Raw genomic sequence first — 24371 nt, forward strand, 5'->3', positions numbered from 1 at the left:
AGCTGTTTTATTTAATTTTACTGCTTTTTAAAAAAAAACACTTTGCATAGGACTCCAGGCATAAATTGACATAGGATATAAAAAAAGTCAGTGGAGCTGAGGGCAGGTGCATCGAGGGGAAGCTGGAATAGGTCAGAAGTCTGGAAGGAGGAACATGATCACTGAGAAGGGTGAAGAAGTGAGAGAGAGCAAAAGAAGAAAGAAAATGAGAGAAAGTAAATAAAAAATGAGAAAAGAGGCAAGTTGAGGAGATGAGAGAAAATGAAGGAACTCGAAGAAGAGAAAAAATCTGAAGCAGAAAAGAATTAAATCTCCTCTTTTGATGAGGAACTTGCTGATGGTGGAGGTAATGAGTTGAGTGAGCACGTGTTAGGATATAAGTAGATGGCAGATTGCTTCACATTATGTCCATGTGTTCACTTCCTGACATTTATGCTGATGAAGCAATCTGACATTTATATACATATGCGCCTAATTTGATGTTTTCCCCATCAAACTGATGACATGAAATTCATGTTGAAAAACTCAAGGAGGAAATACTTTTTTAAAAAAAATTATTCATTCATGGGATGTGGGCATCGCTGGCAAGGCCAGCATTTATTGCCCATCCCTAATTGCCCTGGAGAAGGTGGTGGTGAGCCGCCTTCTTGAACCGCTGCAATCCGCGTGGTGAAGGTACTCCCACTGTGCTATTCGGTAGGGAGCTCTAGGATTTTGACCCAGTGACGATGAAGGAACGGCGATATATTTCCAAGTCAGGATAGTGTATGACTTGGAGGGGAACGTGCAGGTGGTGGTGTTCCCATGCGCCTGCTGCTCTTGTCCTTCTAGGTGGTAGAGGTTGCAGGTTTGGGAGGTGCTGTCGAAGAAGCCTTGGCGAGTTGCTGCAGTGCATCTTGTAGATGGTACACACTGCAGCCACAGTGCGCCGGTGATGGAGGGAGTGAATATTTAAGGTGATGGATGGGCGCCAATCAAGCAAGCTGCTTTGTCCTGGATGGTGTCGAGCTTCTTGAGTATTGTTGGAGCTGCACTCATCCAGGCAAGTGGAGAGTATTCCATCACACTCCTGACTTGTGCCTTGTAGATGATGGAAAGGCTTTGGGGAGTCAGGGGGTGAGTCACTTGCACAAATGGAGCAAGTCATACAATTGGAGCAAGTAATCCCATTTGGTTTTTTTATAAATTAATCTTGGGTAATGTGTCAATTAGGACAGCTTCAATTTTTTTACAATTTCCCAGCACTATTTCTCGCTAACCGTGACATGTTCTATGTTCCATTAAGATTGATGTCATATTTTTGTATTTACCAGTTCTTCAACTTGTCCAAAATTCTGTTGCACCCACCCTGCCATGAATGAAGTCCCGCTCACCTACCACCTCTGTCCTTGTCAACCTACATCTACTCCCAGTCTCCCAACAGATCAAATTAAAAATCATCGCCCTCATTTAAGAGTCCCTCCAATGTTGTACCTCACCCTGTCTCTGCAACCTCCTCCAGCCTTATCATTCAGACCATATTCTTTGCAGCAATGACTCTGGCTTCCTGTGCACCCCATTTTTCCATTCTACTATTGTGGCAGAGTATGAAGCCGTCTGGCCCCTCTCAACCCATCTGACATGATACCTCTTTCCTTGCATTTAAAAAAAAATCGTCCTCAAAATCTGTCTCTTGAAAATATGCCTTCATTCATCTCCTAACTTTTCCCTTTCTGCTTGCATCTGTTTTTTTTCCTCTGTGAAGCACCTTGGGACATTTTCTATGTTATAGGTATTATATATTTGCAAGTTTTGTTGTGAATTCTGATATCTTCATGTACAATGTTGCAAATGATTGTATTTTTATCTCCAAACATAAAGCCTTAGAGAGGGTGCAGAAACGATTTACTAGAATGATTCCAGGGATGAGGGACTTTAGTTATGTGGATAGACTGGAGAAGCTGAGGTTGTTCTCCTTGGAACTGAAAAGGTTGAGAGGAGATTTGATGGAGATATTTAAAATCATAACTGGTCTAGACAGAATAGGTAGAGAAACTGTTCCCATTGGCGGACAGGTCAAGAACCAGAGGACAAAGATTTAAGGTGATTGGCAAAAGAACCAAAGGTGACACGAGGAAAAACTTTACACAGCGAGTGGTTAGGATCTGGAATGCACTGCTGGGAGGGGGTGATGGTGGAGGTAGATTCAATCGTGGCTTTCAAAATGCAACTGGATAAGTACTTGAAAGGAAAAAATTTGCAGGGCTACGGGGATAGGGCGGGGGAGTGGGACTAGCTGGATTGCTCTTGCATAGAGCTGGCGCGGACGGCCTCCTTCTGTGCTGTAACATTTCTATGATTCTATTTCTATGATAAATTGCAAGGCAATGTAAGCATCCATCAGCAAAAGGTGGGAATTGGAATTTTAGAAGAATTCAGGATCATTCACTGAAATTATCTTGTAAATGCCGTTTCCAGCAGAACTATACAAGTACTGGAAAACAACTTAAGAACATTTACAATGTCTACATATTTGGGAACCTTACCATAAAAGGCATACTAATGCACTGAAGATTCAAGCACGGGTAGCTATTTCATTGTGTAAAGTATTATAGTTAAGCCTGATCCTATCCTCACCTGACTTCCACAGATTCATAATTGCCAACTATGGTCACTGGATAGACTTCAGGAGTGGAAACCCTGGATGATTTTCCCACACCCAGCCCAGGAGTGCTGACACCAACTGTAGCACCTCAGCTATTGCCCCAGCTCAACTAACTCATTACACAGGCTGGGAATCGATTTGGGGCTTTCTGGCCTGGGTGCCTCAATTATTCATTATCTTTACGGCCATTTGGGAGCAGGGGGAGTGGTGGAAGAGGGGGGAAGCACTACATATTTTTGCATATTCAAAGAAATATCCTCCCCAAGTTCGCATCAACTGAAGTGAAATACTTTTAATAGAAATGCATAAAATGCTCACCAGTTCCCCATCATCGTCTTTTTTAGCATCCCGTCTCAAGGGTTCATTCATTTCTTCTTGACTAAGGAAACTAAAGTTCTGGATTGCTTCGGTCATTCCTCGAAGAGAGCTGTATATTTCTTCTGAATTCATGTTCTCTGTGTCATAGTTAAATGCACTGTTTACAGAACAAAAATTACAAATTGTTAAAGTTTTATTGCAGAAGTTTCTGTTGATTAAAATCTACATGTAATTAAAATCACATCTAAATTTATTGCATTATGTTGGATAAGGAAAGCACAACACAAAAACTAACCAAGGAAAACATGCTCATAGGTTCTGTCGAAACTTAACACTATACCAATGCATTAACACCCAAACCAGTAGTACAAAGAGAAACTTTATTAAGCCCAACTTGTATACAAGTGAAAGAGCACCTCAAAACAATGGTTGAGGGTACAACTTCTTCGAGTCAGTGAAACAGCTCATGTTTATACAGTCCAATAAAGAATGCCCATCTGCTACAGAATATGGGCATACACATACATTCTTTATTGGCTCAGGTAGTTGGTCAATCAAGTAGCGAGCCTGCCCCCCGAACATCCATAGCCATCTATTACTTTTGCACGTAGGCCTGAGCATTCCCTTCCTCTCTACATTCCTGTCCTTGTTATCAGTAGGGCTGAAGTCAGTCTCAAGGCCACATGGCCATTCAAGAAACTGTATTCTCATTGTATTCTTGTAGTCAGCAACACCCTTATCTGCTAGAGAGGCCAGGCTGTACTAAGCACCTGTTCAACTAACTTAATTATCAACATACCAAGGCTTAAACGTAATTACACAATTGTGCTTCTCTGTGTGCTGTAGCTAAACCTATTATGTGAGTTAAGTGAGTTAATATGGTCAAGTATCCCTTCATGCACTTCCCAGTTCCATATTGCTACAACTGCCTGGTTTTGAGATCATGTACGGTATTGATAAATAATAATACTAATATGACTTAAGGCGGGGAGGAAATAGGGTCTGGGAGAGATTGGCTGAAAATTATGATATGCCATTTATTTGTTAACATGGCCATTTAGGTTTTAGATTTGATGGCCACATTTGTTACATGGTAAAAGGAAGATTTTGTTGATGGAGAAGCTGCACAGGAAGGAAACCAATAATGCCAGTCTCTCCTTTTTGCCCCAATCCCCTGCCCTACTGTCACCAAAAGAACGTGCATATATTTTTTTCCTTTTTTGTAATTTTTGTAGTCAAATGCATCTATCTTCTCCTCAACCCCCAGATGCTGAGCCACACACTAGCCAACTTATAAATGCAGCTCAAACTTGTCCACTAATTTGTACAGGGCACTGCTTACTGTCACAAACATACATATCACACCCACTTGGAAAAGTATTACGCAAACTGACAGAAAGAAAAACATGAAAAGGCACTTAAGTATTGTGAATAGGTAGAAAACAATAAAAAGGCAGAGATGGTTGGGCAACACGGATAGTGACCTCAAAAGGTAACAAACAGAAGTAGGATGATTTTCTAAATTTCACAACAACTTGCATTTATATAGCACCTTTAACATAGTAATACATCCCAAGGCGCTTCACAGGAGCGTTATCAAACAAAATTTGACATACAGATATTAGGACAGGTGACTAAAAGTTTGGTCAAAGAAGTAGGTTTTAAGGAGCATCCTAAACAAGGAGAGGTAGAGAGGTGGAGAGATTGAAAGGAATGAAGTGTTCAATGAGCAAAGGACACATTTTAAATTACTGAGGTGACAAAGTTACATTTACAGACAGATGGGTAGCAGAGAAGTACTGCAAAACAAAATATGTAATAAACATATTAAAAATGTAATTTTGCTTTTCCTTAAACCTAATTGCACATGCCAACATTCTTACCAAACCCTAAAGAATAACAAATTCTCATTATTTTTTCTCACTGAATCCAATGACTAGGGTACAGTTCCAAAGGTGGTTACAGCCCACCATACCTCATGCAGGTAGCTATTCTTCATGTGTTCGCCTAGATAGTGTTGGTTGGCCATTAGACCCATGAAGGAGAGCATCACAGCCAAGTCCGATTCTATCCGCACACGTTATCCACATACACGTACATTGCGGCAAGCGTACAGCAAGTAGAAGCTGGAACCCTGCCTGATGTTTTGCTGTTTTAGCCGAAGGACACTGGCAACTCTTAGCTCTCCACTCTGCTGCCCAGCCGAGATTAGCTAACTCAGCAAAAATTAGGGATCAATCTTGTAACCCGCGTGATATGCATGATTAGAATTTGCAGAGAAAATTCTAATCACATTCCCTTGGATTAAAAAAAGCAAATTCCCCGTTCCAAGTACGCAAACTAAGCAAATGGGATTAGAAAAGCAAACACATGAAGTGGATAAACTGATTTATGTCAAAATATATCACTTTCTAAGCATAGTTGTGCACATATGTGTTAGCCGTGGCTCAGTTGGTAGTACTCTTGCCTCTAAGTCAACCCACTCAGTTGCATCAATCTACATTACTTTCTCATAGGGCATCTAGTGATTGGTAATAAATGTTGGTCTTGCCAGCGATGCCCACATCCAGAGAATGAATGAAAGAGAGCTGGACCACAGATCTATCTACAATTGACCAATGCCAGGTTTTTCCTGCCTGCATATTTCAGTATTTTTCGTTTTCCTGCTTACGATAAAGGAGCATTCTTCTGAAAGTGAGGCACTTCATTAGCAACCTGGTTGAAAACTGACAAAACATATTTCAACACTGAACAGGCAGCCTCAGGAACAATTGTGGTAAAAGCAGAGTTTTCATCCTGCTTCCAACAGGAAAAAATTCTGTAATATATGTACAGAAATTATATATGACTTTAGATGGACAGTGTAACTACAAATTATAAATTGCCTTTCATAGCTGTATCTTGAAAAGAATTCCTTTGTCTCTGTGCTAGGAGAATGGCCAGTCACAAAACTGTCCTAACTCATCCACATTATTTATGAAAGTATCTACAAGACGCAGGCAGGCTCTTTGATCTGCAGATCAGCTGGGATGCAGGTTTGGTCTATTATACATGGACAATGCATTAATTAATGTCAGCCTTGGCTCTGTGGTAACACTCACTCCTGAGTCAGGTTTGTGTTCAAGCCCCATTTGAGACTTGGGCACATGATTTAAGCTAACACTTCAGTGTAGCACTGAGGGACCATTGCACTTTCAGAGGTTCAGTCTTTTGGATGAGACGCTAAAACAAGTTCCTGTCTACCCTCTCAACCGCACATACAAGATTCCAGAGCACCTATTCGAAGAAGAGCAGGGAGTTCTCCCCGTGCCTAGGCAATACTTATCCCTCATCCACCAAAAATAGATTATCTGGTCATTTATCACAATTGCTGCCTATTGGACCTTGCTGTGCACAAAACTGGCTGACATGTTTCCCTATATTACAACAGCAGCTACATTTCAAAATACTTCATTGGCAGTGAAGCGCTTTCGGATGGCCGAAGTTATATAGGCGCTATATAAATGTAAGTTCTTTATTCTTTCTTAAAAGATATGCAAGGTCTGGGGGGTTTGTGAATAGTAGCACATGAAGTGATTCAGACACAGGATGCACATTGTATCTTTGGATTTGATTGGCAGCTATTCATTCAGACTCCTCTTGCCAGGGTTTTATTGTATCTTCAGTTCAGTTTATTCAGCTTCTAAAACAGATACTTGGATTCGATGCAGTGGGCAGGAATATCACTTCACCCATCTACTAACAGGGAGTTAACACAAGACCGCTTCCACCAAAAGTATTGCAGATTATCGAACTGTGTAAAATATTCTCAGATATTTTAACTCCTTGTGGACTGACTCATTATTGTTTTCCAAGTATTTGTACCATTAATAATTTCCCATCATTTTGCTTCTGGGCAATTTCTGGTTGCAAATATTGATTTTAAAACCAATATTTACCACCTTTCAGAGAAGACAGGAGAATGCAACGCATATTCCACATGGTCATTGGTGTAATGCACTTTAGATAACAATTAATGGTTAGTTCCGTCACATGCCTTCCCACTCACAGCAAGCCTGAATGTGCAGTCTTGGGTTCAAAGGAGACTTAATCTCCATTGGAAATTGCTTTTTTGTCATATTAGTTGGGAGAGAGCTCGAATTATAACAGCAAACTTGGAAAAAGGCTCAAAAATTCCGATGTTTCTAGCTTACCCTTTAAACCAGGGATACTTACAGGCCAACGCAATTCTTACACATCTGTGCTACTGCCCTCAGCAAGGTTCAAGGCAGTCTTGCTTTTCTGCACTGCTTTTGCACATTGCGCTTCAACTCTCAATCCCGCTCTTGAACGAGTGTCACTATTTCTATTCACGTGCAGAAATAGCAAAAGGACTAATCTACCAGTGGATGTCTGTTCACATACAGTTGGATTGATGAGTGTTATTTAGTATAGCCAGTTCATCCCGTTGCATTTTGTCTCCTTTGTGTTGTAGCTAAACGCGAAATTCCACGCATGTCTGCTCCATGGCAAGGAGAAGGATTTAATTCCTAGCCTGACTACTTGAAATATGTGAGATGCCCAAGATGAAGCCATTGGTGCTGTTGGTGTTTAAAGGCAATTCAGTTCACTATCGATCCTGCTAGCGTCAGAGGCTCATGCCTCCTGCATTCCCCCATTAAGATCTTCCCTAAAATACACAAATTCAAGTGGACATTTATGATTTGATATTTTAATCAATCAATGCTTTTAATTAAATCTACCGACATGAATGTGTAAATAACCAATGAGAACTTATTTCTGGGGCTGCAAAAATTCTTAGAAGTGATGCTTGAATACAAGTCTGCTAGCTGATTCATCAATAACTGGAGGTGTCTTGCCTCTTCAGTTCACATTACCTTGGTGGTAGAGTATTCTGAGTTGCGTTGGTTGGTGAAGTGAGGGGACTGGACCACCCTGCAGGTGAACGCGGTGTGCTTCGTGCTATAGAACTGTTGCCAGCTCCCTGCTATGTAAAACAAAAAAGTTAAATGCGATTAAAATTTAGTCAAGCAATTTCCCAATTTTATCTAAAGCAAAAGTTACCATCAGAAAATTATTTGATATTTCAAATCAATAGGTGTAACATCTCAAAAAATATTTTTTTCCAGTTCATTAGTTCATGATCTTATCCAGTTTGGTAATCTACATGACCGACAGATCACCATTTAGTTATTTCCAACATTACATCAAATAGCGCAATACATGTATCTCGCTTTCTCAGAAAATGCTAATATACTTTAGCCAAAAACAGTTTATGTTCAAGAATACAACTAAAATTCACTGACAATAGCTCATGTGTATGGAATGATGGTGTGTGAGCCCTCCTGTAGAGCTTTACAGCACAGAAAGAGGCTTTTCAGCCCATCAAGTCTGTTTTTCTTCACGAGCAACCTAGTTGAATCTAACTCTCCTGCTTGTTCTCCAATATTCCTCTTCTTTAAGCAACTTTTTAATTCCCATTTGAAATTGCTTATGGACTTGGCTTCAACAACCCCTTCTGTGTAAAGACATTTTTTTTTACAAATCTCCCTTTTAATTCTTTTAGTGATTTATCTTAGATTTGTGCCCTCTTGTTACTGTTTCACCAACCAGTGAAAACAATCTATCATGACTTAGTCTGTCAAAACCCTTACTAATATTGAAGATCTCGATCAGGTCACCCCTCAGCCTTCTTAGCTCCAGTGAAACTTCTCAAGCCTCTCTTCCATAATTGTAACCCCTCACCTGGTAACATTCTAGTGAATCTGCACTGCACCTTTTCCATTGGTTTTGTATCCCTAATATAATGGAGTGTCCAAATTTGCACACAATATTCCACAACTGCGGACTAATTAGGGTCTTGTACAAGATCAACATTACCTCCTTGCCTTTGTAATCTATAGATAAAAAAAAAATAAAGATTCTGGTTCCATTTTTAATGGCCGTACCTGCTTCCAGTGCCTCCAATGGTCACCTCCAATTACCTATTTGCACACCAACGCCCCTCTGCTTCTCTACTCCATTTAAAATCTTACCATTTCTTTTACCCATTTTTGATTCCAAAATGTAATTACTTGACATTTCTCCACATTGAGTCACATCTGCCACCAATCTGACCATCCTGCAGGACTATCTGTGTTCTTCGACAGTCTTTGAAGTCCTTGTCACAATTTTCCATACCTCCCTATTTTGTGTCATCAGCAAATTTCAATATTGTTCCCTCAAGATCAAACTCCAGATCATTTATATATACAGTAAAAGAACCCTCAACTCAGACCCATGTGGAACATCACTCATCACGTTGTTCCAGTCTAAGGAACATCCGCCCTTTGTTTCTGCCTTCCAATCATCTCTTTATCCATCTGGCCATATTCCCTTTAGTTCCATGTGCCAATCCAGGGGACTGGAGGCCAATTAGCTTAACGTCTAAAGATCATGGAATCCTTACTCAACGATATAACAGAAAAACATCTAGAAACCGAAAATATAATAAAGATTAGTCGGCACGGATTTCAAAAGGGAAGGTCATGCTTGACCAACCTTATTGAATTCTTTGAAGTAGTAACAGAAAGGATAGACAAGGGTAATGCAGTAGATATAATATATTTGGATTTTCAAAAGGCCTTTGATAAGGTACCACACAGTAGACTCATGACTAAGGTCAGACCATATGGAGTCACGGGACAAGAAGCAGAACGGAAAGCACGCTGGCTACAAAACAGAAAACAGAGAGTAGGGGTTAAAGGTAGTTACTCAGACTGGCAAAAGGTGGGAAGTGGTGTTCCACAAGGTTCGATGCTGGGACCACTGTTGTTCACCATTTACATTAACGATTTGGATTCAGGAATCGGAAGTACAATTTCAAAATTTGCGGACGACATCAAATTGGGGGGTATAGTTAATACCGAGGAGGACTACGACAAAAAAACCAGGAAGACATTAATAAACTTGCAGAATAGGTGTATAATTGGCAAATGAATTTCAATATAGATAAGTGTGAGGTGTTACATTTTGGTAGGAAGAATAAGGGGGCCACATACTGCTTGAATAATAAGGGTCTAAATGGGGTAGAGGAGCAGGGAGACCTTGGGGGTACAGATACACAAATCACTAAAAGTAGTGACGCAGATTAATAAGGCCATAATAAAAAGCAAACCAAGCACTGGGGTTCATTTCTGGAGGGATAGAATTGAAAAGCAGAGAAGTTCTGTTAAACTAGTATAGAACCTTGGTTAGACCACACTTGGAGTACCGTGAACAGTTCTGGTCTCCACACTATAAAAAGGATGCAGAGGCACTGGAGAAGGTGCAAAAAAGATTTACTAGGATGACAACAGAACTGAGAGATTATACCCATCAGGAAAGACTGAACAGGCTGGGGCTCTTTTCTTTGGAAAAGAGAAGACTAAAAGGTGACCTGATAGAGGTCTTCAAAATTATGAAAGGGTTTGATAGAGTAGACATGGAGAAGATGTTTCCACTTGCAAGGGTGACCAGAACTAGGGACCATAAATATAAAATAGTCACTAATAAATCCAATAGGGAATTCAGGAGAAACTTCTTTACCCAGAGTGGTTAGAATGTGGACTCGCTACCACAAGGAGTAGTTGAGGTGACTAGCATAGATGCATTTAAGGGGGAGCTAGATAAACACATGAGGGAGAGAGGAATAGAAGGATATGTTGATAGGGTTAGATGAAGTAGGGAGGGAAGATGCTCGTGTGGAGCATAAACACTGGCATGGACTTGTTCGGCTGAATGGCCTGTATGTGTGCTGTAAATTCTATGTAATTCTTTATCATAAGTCTCTTATGTCCTACCTTATCAAATGCATTTTAAAAATCCATATAAACCTCAAAAGGACACTTCTGAAATACTAGGTCTGAAGCCAAGTAATAATACTCATAGCTTTTCTCTAGGACACAGAATTGAAAAAAAATGTCCTGTGTTGTGGTATAATGGCCAAGTGGCAGTCTCCTTTAGATGCACAGTGGTCAACTAGTCTCCTGGACAATCTGTCCAGATGATAAATTGGCAGGTTACTATCCTGAACAGCTACTTTTTTGGAAGTGTGTTTGTTCAAATGATAAAGATGAAGGATGGGTGACATTCTCACAACCTTTAAGATATGACAGCAGCAGGAGTACAATGCTGGTCTCCTGGGGGAAGGAAGGAACTTGGTCTATCACATGTGCACACACTGCAAATTGATTTCACTGCTCTCAACTCAGAGCACTCCCACCCTGCAGAATTTGGGGAATCCATTGTGGAATGTTGGCGATATTCTGGATCTGTTGTCTTAAAACACAGGCATCTGATGATAATTATCTGAAAACTAGGCTGCTTTCTAATAGAACCTATCTATGCAGCTATGCTTGGATGTGGGGTAATGTCAATGCTGAAAAGTAGAGGTGGTGGGTGGTTGCATGCTTCTGACTTCCTGCCAGTGACTGCCCTATAACACCTAGCAAGTGGGACAGTGGCCTTCAAAGGGCTGAATACTGATCTGAAGCACATTTCGTTTCAATTTGAAACAACATTTGGACGGTTTTGGTGAAAATTATTCTGGTAGGTTATATTCCAGGAGTGCCAGAGATGTTTTTGTGCCCTTTCTAGCCCCCAGAATCACATTGCAACACAATTGCCAGAACATCATAGTTGACCAGGAAATAATCTGGGTTGATAACAAAATGATACGTGTGAATCGAAGTGATTTTATAGAACAGGCATTTACCATTTCTTTTCTTTTGAGGTAAATCAGTACTATGTTGTGATTACATTAATCATGCAGTTTGGTGGAATATCAATAGCTACATTTTCTGCTTTTAGAAGGAGTTTGTAATCTCCCCCTTCTTTATATTGATGGAAACAAATTTGAACGATGCTGACCTGTGCACTCAAAAATGTACATTTTGCACCTCCCAAGGGGCGATGCAGCCACTTAACTAGCCAAGGCCATTCATCCAACTGGAGGGAGGTCTTGGAAAAGTGTTACAACCTTACCAGGGGACCATGCGGAGTCAGTAACATTACAGGAACATTGTCTCAAAGGACAGATATAGGGAGGAGGATCATGTACGATAACAAGTTGCAAGTTTTGTGCCTCTACTTTTGTGGTCTGCAAAGGAATTCTTTACATTAGTTCATTATTTTTTTAAAATTCGTTCATGGGATGTGGGCGTCGCTGGCAAGGCCAGCATTTATTGCCCATCCCTAATTGTCCTCGAGAAGGTGGTGGTGAGCCAGCCGCTTTCTTGAACCGCTGCAGTCCGTGTGGTGAAGGTTCTCCCACAGTGCTGTTGGGAAGGGAGTTCCAGGATTTTGACCCAGCGACGATGAAGGAACGGCGATATATTTCCAAGTCGGGATGGTGTGTGACTTGGAGGGGAACGTGCAGGTGGTGTTGTTCCCATCTGCCTGTTGCTCTTGTCCTTCTAGGTGGTAGAGGTCGCGGGTTTGGGATGTGCTGTCGAAGAAGCCTTGGCAAGTTGCTGCAGTGCATCCTGTGGATGGTACACACTGCAGCCACTGTGCGCTGGTGGTGGAGGGAGTGAATGTTTAGGGTGGTGGATGGGGTGCCAATCAAGCGGGCTGCTTTGTCCTGGATGGTGTCAAGCTTCTTGAGTGTTGTTGGAGCTGCACTCATCCAGGCAAGTGGAGAGTATTCCATCACATTCCTGACTTGTGCCTTGTAGATGGCGGAAAGGCTTTGGGGAGCCAGGAGGTGAGTCACTCGCCGCAGAATACCCAGTCTCTGACCTGCTCTTGTAGCCATAGTATTTATATGGCTGGTCCAGTTAAGTTTCTGGTCAACAGTCAATATTATTTGGCTTTTGTGCTATTTTCAGAAAGGACAGTTACTATTCAACGTTCATTTTGTTGTAATTTGTTGTAAAGCTTAATCTTTCCCAAATGCTGAGAAAGACCGCAAATAAATAGCTAATTTATTTTCTCATCCAAAAGTGAAGAAAAGTGACTTTTAGAAGCCCACTTTTTAAACACAGCATGAAAAGCCATATGTGAAGGTAAATTCAAACAGTTTCTTGTTACTCACTTATACAAATTAAAGACTTACCAATGAATACCTAGGAGCAACAAGCACTCAGTCATACGGGCTACTGTTCCTATTTTCATAGAGATGGTTGACCCTCCTATTTCCTATGCAGCCCAGAACTGCTTTGCAGCAACCCCTCTATGATATTTCTTTGATGGGAACATCGAGTTTAAGAACAAATCACAAGGTCCCTTGCCCAAATTTTCAGTTATTATTTTTGAAACAATTCTTTCAACTTTTTTCTAATCTCATCATTTATTTTGTCTGTTTTACCATATCTCTTTTCCATTAGTTCATACATTCAACATTTAACTGTACACTTTTAGCCTCAGAATTTCATGTCTTCTCCCATCCTCCTTTCTATGATTTCCTTCTTGTCAGACAAACTCCCGTTAAGAATCTCCTTAGTCACAGCTGAGCATAAGACTCTGGCCCCATTCAGAAAAAGGCATAGCTTCAAGGTGCTAATTGCATCAGAGCAAAAACCACATCATTTAGGATCATTACTATCATCATAATTATCACTGGATGAAATTACTTTCACTGTCTTCCTTGGAGAGGTCAGAAATGCAGGTGTCAGCACAGCATCTCTTAGTCACAAATCAGATGTGGAAAATGATTGTTTATATGTCCAGAATTATTCCAGCATTCATTTTGTCAGTACTGCAATGTTAATTCTGCATTTTAGCAAACCGTCATTAAGCTAACACCATTACATTTCACTCTTGGTAGAAAATAGTGTGTTTCATTCAAGTCATGAGGAATAGTTGCACAATTTCCCAAGTAATGAAGCATCCTCACCCTCACCCCCCAACATGATCCTTGATTATTTGAACACGATCATTATTTGGTCTTGGCATTAGAACCAAGGACCAAGAGATTGGCTTTATTTGGGCATTTTATTCAAAAGCAAAATAAACTCAACAATTTAAAGACTAAACTCAATGCTTTCATTGGTGCCAACATCTGATGGGTGCAACCTTTTAGAAAAAGGTTGTTTCTTTCCGGCAGGACAATGATTAAAGTGTACATACTTACATTAATACAAGCAAAACAAAAAAGTCACTTCTATTAAGTTGCTGGAGTGAAGAGGGTACAAAGTAGTTTTATGTAGAATCAAAGAATGATACAACACAGAAGGAGGCCATTTGGCCCATCGTGCCTCTGCCGGCTCTTTGAAAGAGCTATCCAATTAGTCCCACTCCCCTGCTCTTTCCCCATAGCCCTGCAAATTTTCTCCCTTCAAGTATTTATCTAATTCCCTTTTGAAAGTTATTATTGAATCTGCTTCCACCACCCTTTCATGCAGTGCATTCCAGATCACAACAACTCGCTGCGTAAATTTTTTTTTCCTCATCTCCTCTTCGGTTCTTTTGCCAATTACTGTAAATCTGTGTTCTTTGGTTACTGGCCCCTCTGCCACTGGAAACAGTTTCTCTTTATTTACTCTATCAAAACCATTTATGATTTTGAACACCTCTATCAAATCTCCTCTTCACCTTCTCTGCTCTAAGTTCTCTAGTCTTTCCACGTAACTGAAGTCTTTCATCCCTGGTACCATTCTGGTAAATCTCCTCCGCACCCTCTCTAAGGCCTTGACATCCTTCCTAAAGTATTGTGTCCAGAATTGGCCACAATACTCCAGCTGGGATCTAACCAGTGTTTTATAAAGGTTTAGCATAACTTCCTTGCTTTTGCACTCTATACAGCTATTTATAAAGCCAAGGATCCCGCATGCCTTTTTAACAGCCTTCTCATCTTGTCCTGCCACCTTCAAAGACTTGTGTACATACAGCCCAGGTCTCTCTGTTCCTGCATCCCCTTTAAAATTGTAACATTTAGTTCATATTGCTTCTCTTCATTCTTCCTACCAAAATGTCTGACTTCACACTTCTCTGCGCTAAATTTCATCTGCCATGTGTCTGCCCACTTCACCAGTACGTCTATGTCCTCATTGAGTCTGCTACTATCCTCTTCACTGTTTACTCCAATTCTGAGTTTCGAAAGAATAGGATGGATTTCTAACAGGGTTTGATGAAAGTTATGTAATATTCCAAATATGTAACGAAACAATACCTTTCATGCACAATATAATGAATAAGGTAGTCCGTGCCTTTTCTAAATTTTTCCCTCCCACAGAAAAAAGTGAATTATAAGAGCACAGCAACAGTCATTATGCTTGTTTTGTGCATCTACTGGTCTTCCCATGATCGAATAATTGGAAAGATGCTCAAATCTATACACTACAAGAATTTTTCCACAAGGAGTACTCATTTTAATTTTATTAGGTGCTTATGTTGAGCTCAATTGTTCACAGGAAAAATATTGAAAACCAATTCAATAAAACAAAGATGCTGCAGGAAAACTGTTTTCTCTGGTTGCTGAAATATCTCAACATATAACCAGAATCCACAAGCCATCTTCAGTTACAAAATACTACAGGGTAAAGATACAATGTCTCCTGCAACAGCTGTGTTGTAACATCCTAAAAACCTGATCATCAATACTTTTCATGTGCTGAGGTCAAAAATAAGCCACATGGCAAGCCTATCTCAAATGAGATGGTTGAACTACATTAACTACCTGCTTTAATTAAATCAAAGTTAAACAAATTATCCGTTATATAAACAGGTAGTTGGAAACAAGTGTGCTAAATTTGCAGTTTAGATGATCACATGAGCTAGGCTTGTTCAAGTTTTGCTCTTGTAGTTCATGATTATCCTGATTCTCTAGTGTTCATCTGCCAGTAACTCACTGAGTTATCCATTATTGTAAATGCCATATAAAATACCTGGGTAGTGCTGCTTGAATTACGAAGATGAGTTTGAAGAAGTTTGGTGGCTCCATCCTGGAACGTTTTGGGTAGAGCTCCAAGTAGCATGCTGAATTCTGGAGTGTTGAGTTGAAACAGGCATATCAAAACTGCTTGAGCTGCCTAAAAGAAGAAAAACAGTCTTTAAAGTGTCAGCAAGAGGAAAAATTAGTTCCATCCATTATCATATCTATAACTTCAATAAAACAACTTGTGCAATGTTTCTCCAGTTTCACATTTATCTTTCACTATCATTCATTTAAATATCTTTTTGCTTAAAAGGAGCAGTAATCCTTAACTGACACTAGCAGTCAGAATTCTGGTACTATGGCCATCAACAATTTTCATATTAAATTCATTTTAACCAATTTCTAGCAGAATAATACTCCTACACCCCTCCCTGCAATGCTGTTTGCAGAAGAGACTTCATAAACTACAGATGCACATTATTGTCCACTAAGTTGGAGATGTTAAAAGCTCACCTGAATGATGGGCTAAAGATATCCTTAAAGTTTCCTAGGTCCTCAATATTCCCTAAATATCTGTTTCTCACTGGAAGCTGACATTTCAGTGCAGTGTTAAGGTACTACTACACTGTCACAGGTGCTGCCTTTTGGATAAGACAGTAAAACTGAAGCCCTATCTGCCTGTTTACAGCACTATATCGAAGTACGGTGGAAAATTCTCAGAGTGCACTGCACAACATTCATTGCTCAAACATCACCAAAACAAACTACCTGGTCACTTATGTCATTTGTTGTTTAGGAGACCTTGTGTGCAAAATAGTTACCGTATGTGTGATCAAAACAGTGACAACACTTTTAAAAACAATTCAGTGGCTACGGAGCACTATGGGGTTTCCTGAGGATGTGCAAAGTGTTATATAAATGCAAGATCTTTAATTGTTCCTACTGCTCTGCAGACAGTTTCCATTTTAGGCATCAATACCAACATCAAACCGACAGATATAGCACAGCTAGAATCAGAGTAAAGCTCCGTCTACTCTGTCCAACAACGTGCCTCAGCACTCACGACTACACCAATGTGACATTTTTTCCATTTCTTGCACCAACTGTCCTTACACCTGAGTGTAGATTCAGATGGGACAGAATCAGAACTGGAGATAGAAGGCAGGAAATTAGTAAGTGACTTAGAAAGGCAAAGGAAACAAAGGTTAGAAAATAAACAGCAAGGGAATTTGGCAGTGCTTAAAGGTATATACCTTAATGCAAGGAGTATAGTGAATAAGGCAGATGAGCTGAGGGCACAGAGAGACACGTGGCAGTATGAGAGAGGAAGTATTAAGGGGATAGCATCTTTGAAAGTAGATAAATCACCAGGGCCAGACGAAATGTATCCCAGGCTGTTACAAGAAGCAAGGGAGGAAATAACAGAGGCGCTGACCATCATTTTCCAATCCTCACTGGATACAGGCGTGGTGCCGGAGGATTGGAGGACTGCTAACTTTGTACCATTGTTTAAAAAGGGAGTGAGGGATAGACCGAGCAATTACAGGCTAGTCAGTCTAACCTTGGTAGTGAGCAAATTATTGGAATCAATTCTGAGGGACAGGATAAACCATCACTTAGAAAGGCATGGAGTAATCAAGGACAGTCAGCATGGATTTGTTAATGGACGGTCGTGTCTGACTAACTTGATTGTATTTTTTGAGGAGGTAACGGGGGGGTTGATGAGGGTACTGCTTTCAATGTTGTCTACATGGATTTTAGCAAGGTTTTTGACAAAGTTCCACATGGCAGACTGGTCAAAAAAGTACAAGCCCATGGGATCCAAGGGAGAGTGGCAAGTTGGATCCAAAATTGGCTCAGTGGCAAGAAGCAAAGGGTAATGGTCGACGGGTGTTTTTGTGACTGGAAGGCTGTTTCCAATGGGGTTCTGCAGTGCTCAACACTAGCTCCCTTGTTTTTTGTGATATATATTAATGATTTGGATTTAAATGTAGGGGGCATGATTAAGAAGTTTGCAGATGATACAAAAAGTGGCCGTGTGGTTGATAGTGAGGAGAAAAGCTGTAGACTGCAGGAAGATATCAATGGACTGGTCAGGTGGGCAGAAAAGTGGAAAATGGAATTCAATCCAGAGAAGTGTGAGGTAATGCATTTGGGGTGGGCAAACAAGGCAAGAGAGTACACAATAAATGGGAGAGGATACTGAAAGGCGTACAGGAAGTGAGGGACCTTGGAGTGCATGTCCACAGATCCCTGAAGATAGCAGGACAGGTAGATAAGGTGGTTAAGAAGGTACATGGAATACTTTCCTTTATTAGCTGAGGTGTAGAATATAAGAGCAGGGAGGTTATGCTGGAACTGTATAAAACACTGGTTAGGCCACAGCTTGAGTACTGTGTACAGTTCTGGTCACATTATAGGAAAGATGTGATTGCACTGGAGAGGGTCCAGAAGAGATTTACGAGGATGTTGCCAGGACTGGAGAATTTTAGCTATGAGGAAAGATTGGACAGGCTGGGGTTGTTCTCTTTAGAACAGAGGAAGCTGAGGTGTACAAAATTATGAGGGGCCTAGATTGAGTGGATAGGAAGGACCTTTTCCCTTAGTAGGGAGGTCAATAACCAGGGGGCACATTTAAAATTATTGTTAGAAGGTCAGAGGGGAGCTGAGGAAAAATGCTTTCACCCAGAGGGTGATGGGGGTCTGGAACTCACTACCTGAAAGGGTGGTAGAGGCAGAAACCCTCAACTCATTTAAAAAGTACCTGGATATGCACCTGAAGTGCTGTGACCTACAAGGCAATGGACCAAGTGCTGTAAAGTGGGATTAGGCTGGATGGCTCATTTTTGGCCGGCGCGGATACGATGGGCCAAATGGCCTTCTTCTGTGCTGTAAATTTTCTATGATTCTTTCTATGACCTGTCTGAATGACATTGTCAATTGTTGCCAAATGAGGGGCAGTTTTGTGCTCTGGCCTATGTTTAGTAGGAACTGGATTGAGAGTACCCAAACTCATTTCACATAGTTATCCTTACAATCAGCAGGTCAACAAAATTTATCAAAATCAGCCCGGGCTTAATTTAAAACTGCGCCCAGAGGTGAAAGGACAGTGTTCAACCCACTATATAATATTCTTCTTGCAAATATCCCTATACACACTTATTGTACACTGCCCATTGCATATGCTTTGCCAAAGTTTAAGGATCAGCCTTGGCTCAGTGGTAGCACTCTCATCAATTAGTCAGGACATCGTGGGTTCAAGTCCCACTCCAGAGATTTGAGCACATAATCTAGGTTGGCACTTGAGTGCAGTACAGAGGGAGAACTGCACTGTTGGAGGTGCTGTCTTTCAGATGCAACGTTAAACAGAGGCTCGGTCTGCCCTCTCAGATGGACGGAAAAGATCACATGGCACTATTCAAAGAAGAGCAGAGGAGCTCTCACTGTGTCCTAGTCAACATTTATCCCTCAAACAACATCACGAAAACAGATTATCGGGTTATTTATTTCATCGTTGTTTGTGGGAACTTGCTGTGCGCAAATTGGCTGCCGTGTTTCCTAGATTACAATAGTGACTCCATATTAAAAGTACTACGTTGGCTGTAAAGTGTTTTGGGACGTCCTGAGGTCATGAAAGACACTACATAAATGCAAGTCTTTCTTTTAACAATGAACAGTTTAAAAAACTTTTTAGCCTGGTTGGAGTGGATTTAGACAAATCACCTAAAATTTCTGCAGGATTTCTCTTGATCTACTGCCATAACCTCAGTGGAAAATTGGGCCCCCCAGCGAAATGGTACATATTGCTAATAAAAGGACTGTTTATGCCATTTCTCCAGGGTTTTCACCAATCTTATGCTGAAGCTACGGTAGCAGATTGGGAGAACCTCCATAGAAATTGTCCCCCAATATCTTTTGAATAAGCCAAAGAACTGCTAAGATTAACAGATGCTCCTGGTACTGAATACTTAAGTTGCAATAAGAATAAATTAAAACTTTCTATCAAGTGAATAAGTCTCAAATGAATTTTACCAGTTTGGTAAAGACCCAATCTTTGGTTGGCCCTTGAGTGGTCAACTGCTATCTAGTCTATGCTCTAAATTGTCAATAGATGGATGTGTAAAAATACAAGTGCTTTATTTGCTGGATTTTCTTGAGTTGCAAGGAAGCACATGTCCAATAAGTAGGATCTGCTGGACTGATGTATGCAACATCTTTGACAATCTCATCAATTAGATCTGGAGCATCCAAACTTCGTTTACACAATGCACTTAGTTCTATACCTGTGTGTAAACATGTAAACAATTATAATGCAAGGCACCAATCCAACTTTGCTAATTTGAAAACTAACTGAGAAAATTCACATAAAAACACTTAACCCAAGGTAAGTTACAGATGGATTTAAAAGATTTCCACCAATATATTGGAGCAGTACAGAGAACAGACTTTTCTAAACTGTCACGCGCATCATAGGAAGAGTAGGCCATTCAGCACCTTGAGCCTGTTCCGCCATTCAATCAGATCATGGCTGATCTGTACCTCAACTCCAGTTATCTGTCTTTGATCCATATCCTTTGATACCCTTAATTAACAAAATTCTATCAATCTCAGTCTTGAGCATTTCAATTGACCCAGCGTCCACCGCATTTTGGGGGAAAGAGTTTTCCAGATTTCCACAACCCTTTGTGTGGAAAAAGTGTCTCTTGATTTCCCTCCTGAATGGCATAGCTCTAATGTTAAGATTGTGCCACCTTGTTCCGGATTCCCCCACAAGAGAAAATAGTTTCTCAGCATCTACCCTATCAAATCGTTTTGTCATTTTAAACACCTCGATTAGATCACCCCTCAACCTTCCATGATCAATGGAATACAAGCTAAGTTTTGCAACCTGGCTTCATAATTTAACCCTTTAAGCCCCGGTATCATTCTGGTGAATCTGTGTTGTACCTGCTCCAAGGCCAATATATCCTTCCTGAGGTGAGGTACCCAGAACTATACGCAGCACTCCAGATGGTGCCTTACTAAGGCTCTATTCAAACTGAAGCATAACTTCCTCCCCTTTATATTCCAGCTCCCTTGAGGTAAAGGCCAACATTCCATTAGCCTTTTTGATTACTTTTTGTACCTGTTCACTAGCTTTTAGTGATTCATGTACACTGACACCCAAATCTCTTTGCTCCTCCACAGTTCCTAGTTTCTCACGATTTGTCTTTCTTGGATCCAAAATGGATGACCTCACACTTCCCTACATTGAACTCCATTTGCCACAGTTTTGCCCACTCACATAATCTGTCCATGTCCCTTTGTAACCTCCTGCTCCCATCTGCACAACTTTCTGTACCTCCTAACTTAGTGTCATCTGCAAACTTGGATATACAACTCTATTCATTCATCATTGATATACATGGTGAAAAGTTGAGGCCCCAGTACACGTCCCTGGGAAAAACCACTTGTCATATCCTGCCAATCAGAGTACATTCCCTTTATCCCTACTCTCGGTTTCCTACCTCCCAACCAATTTCCAACCCATGTCGCAAGGTTGTGTCCAATTCCAAATGCTTTCATATTTGTCAATAATCTCTTGAACGGAATCTCATCAAATGTCTTGAAGTCCATATAGACAACATCTATAGACACTCCCTTATCAACTATGCAAGTGGCCTCAAACATTCAATTAATTTGTCAGACTTGATTTACCCTTCAGAAATCCATGCTGACTCTCCCTGATCACCTCATACTTGTTCATGTGCTCAGGCAGTCTGCCCCTGATGACAGATTCCAGTAACTTCCCCACAACTGACTGCACTTGTCCAATAGATACGAGGTTCTTGCAGCCCTTGTGGACGAGTGCAGGGACTGCAGGGAGGATGAGCAAACTGGCCACGGCATTGTGGTTCAGGAGACCATTTAACTGGGGGGAGTAAAAAGGAATGTGGTTGTAGTATGCGATAGTATAGTTCGAGGGATAGACACTGTTCTCTGCAGCCAAGAGCGAGAGTCCCGAAGGCTGTGTTGCCTACTGGTGCTAGGGTTGTAGAGGAACTTGGAGTGGGAGGAAGAAGATCCAGTTGTCGTAGTCCACGTAGATACCAACGACATAGGTAGGACTAAGAAAGAGGTTCTGCTGAGGGAGTTTGAGCAGCTAGGGACTAAATTAAAAAGAAGAACCACAAAGGCAATAATCTCCGGATTATTGCCTGAGCCACGAGCAAATTAGCACAGGATAAATCAGATCAGAGAGATGAATGCGTGGCTCCAAGATTGGTGTGGGAGAAGTGGGTTTCAATTCATGGGGCACTGGCACCAGTACTGGGGAAAGAGAGCATCCATCGGGACAGGCTTCACCTGAACAATGCTGGGACCAGTGTTCTGGTGAACTGAATTACTAGGGCAGTAGAGAAGGCTTCAAACTAAATAGAGGGAGGGAGGGCGGGGGGGCGAAGTTTAGATTCGTAAAGAGAAAAGACAAGGAAGTAGTACAGGAAAGTGATGGGGGTAATGATAAACAGAGTGTATCAGGAAGGGACAGGGCATACAAACATAAGAGTGCACTAGCAAATGGGGCCAGGGTAGGAAAGAATGGTAAAAAGACAAAATTAAAGGTTCTTTATCTGAAATGCGCGCAGCATTCGTAATAAGATAGATGAATTGATGGCACAAATAGAAACAAATGGGTATGATCTCATGGCCATTACAGAGACATGGTTGCAAGGTGACCAAGGTTGGGAGCTAAATATTCAGGGCTATTTAACATTTTGGAAGATTCTGAGGGGACTTGATAGGGTAGATGCTGAGAGGATGTTACCCTTCATAGGGGAATCTAATACTAGGGGGGCATTGTCTCAGAATAAGGGGTCGCCCGTTTAAGACGGAAATGAGGAGGAATTTCTTCTCCCAGAGGGTCATGAATCTTTGGAATTCTTTACCCCAAAAAGCTGTGGAGGCTGAGTCATTGAATACATTCAAGGCTGAGTTAGACAAATTTTTGATCAGCAAGGGAGTCAAAGGATACGGGGAAAAGGCGGGAAAGTGGAGTTGAGGTAAAAAAAAAATCAGATCAGCCATGATCTCACTAAATGGCGGAGCAGACTCGAAGGGCCAAATTGCCTACTCCTGCTCCTATCTCTTATGGTTAGAGAGATATGCCTTCTTGAACCGCTGCCATCTGTGTGGTGAAGGTACTCCCACAGTACTGTTAGGTAGGGAGTTTCAGGATTTTGACCCAGCGACGATGAAGGAACAGCAATATATTTCCAAGTCAGGATGGTGTGTGACTTGGAGGGGAATGTGCAGGTGGTGGTGTTCCCATGTGCCTGCTGCTCTTGTCCTTCTAGGTGGTAGAGGTCGTGGGTTTGGGAAGTGCTGTTGAAGAAGCCTTGGTGAGTTGCTGCAGTGCATTCTGTAGATAGTACACACTGCAGCCACGGTGCGCCAGTGGTGGAGAGAGTGAATGTTTAGGGTGGTGGATGGGATGCCAATCAAGCGGGCTGCTTTGTCCTAGATGGTGTCGAGCTTCGAGTGTTGTTGGAGCTGCACTCATCCAGGCAAGCGGAGAGTATTCCATCACACTCCTGACCTGTGCCTTGTAGACGGTAGAAAAGCTTTGGGGAGTCAGGAGGTATGTCACTCGCAGCAGAATAACCAGCCTCTGACCTGCTCTTGTAGCAACAATATTTATGTGGCTGGTCCAGTTAAGTTTCTGGTCAATGGTGACCATCAGGATGTTGATGGTGGGAGATTCGGCGATGGTAAGGGGAGGTAGTTGGACTCTCTCTTGTTGGAGATGGTCATTGCCTGCCACTTGTCTGGCGCAAATGTTACTTGCCACTTATCAGCCGAAGACTGGATGTTGTCCAGGTCTTGCTGTACATGGGCATGGACTGCTTCATTATCTGAGGGGTTGCGAATGGAGCTGAACACTGTGCAATCATCAGCAAACATCCCCATTTCTGACGTTATGATGGAGGGAAGGTCATTGATGAAGTAGCTGAAGATGGTTGGGCCTAGGACACTGCCCTGACAAACTCCTGCAGCAATGTCCTGCATCGGAGGGGTGTTGCTTCGTTGGTGGATAAATTCTAACGAACAACACCATGATCTGTTACAATGAAGAACATTAGATACATGCAAACTAATGGGAACATCGATTTAGAAGGATATCTTTTCAATAAGTAGGCTTTTTTTTGGGTCACGCATGTCCATGTAAAAAAGAGAACTGGATCTTTTACTGCCAAAACAAACGTATTTTTTTTATTTGTTCATGGGATATGGGCGTCGCTGGCGAGGCCGGCATTTATTGCCCATCCCTAATTGCCCCCGAGAAGGTGGTGGTGAGCCGCCTTCTTGAACTGCTGCAGTCCATATGGTGAAGGTTCTCCCACAGTGCTGTTAGGAAGGAAGTTCCAGGATTTCAACTCAGCGATGATGAAGGAATGGCGATATATTTCCAATTGTAAACAATTTTACAACACCAAGTTATAGTCCAGCAATTTTATTTTAAATTCACAAGCTTTCGGAGACTTCCTCCTTCCTCAGGTAAATGTTCAGGAGCTCCTCGAAGCCTCCGCATTTATA

The 24371-nt window shown here is 41.4% G+C and overlaps 1 protein-coding gene across 8 annotated transcripts in view; it reads right to left on the reverse strand.

The window, feature by feature from the left end:
- Nucleotides 1-24371, reverse strand: part of clasp2 (cytoplasmic linker associated protein 2) — a 451600-nt gene that overhangs the window by 56854 nt on the left and 370375 nt on the right. For all 8 annotated transcript variants that reach the window (XM_067981116.1, XM_067981105.1, XM_067981128.1 and 5 more), the window contains 3 exons: nucleotides 15808-15951; nucleotides 7840-7949; nucleotides 2963-3119 (listed from right to left, as the gene is read on the reverse strand). In XM_067981116.1, the coding sequence (XP_067837217.1) occupies nucleotides 2963-3119; nucleotides 7840-7949; nucleotides 15808-15951 (411 nt within the window). The remainder of the gene's footprint in view (nucleotides 1-2962; nucleotides 3120-7839; nucleotides 7950-15807; nucleotides 15952-24371) is intronic.

The sequence above is a fragment of the Heptranchias perlo genome, chromosome 3, assembly GCF_035084215.1.
Source record: "Heptranchias perlo isolate sHepPer1 chromosome 3, sHepPer1.hap1, whole genome shotgun sequence".
NCBI lineage: Eukaryota > Metazoa > Chordata > Chondrichthyes > Hexanchiformes > Hexanchidae > Heptranchias > Heptranchias perlo.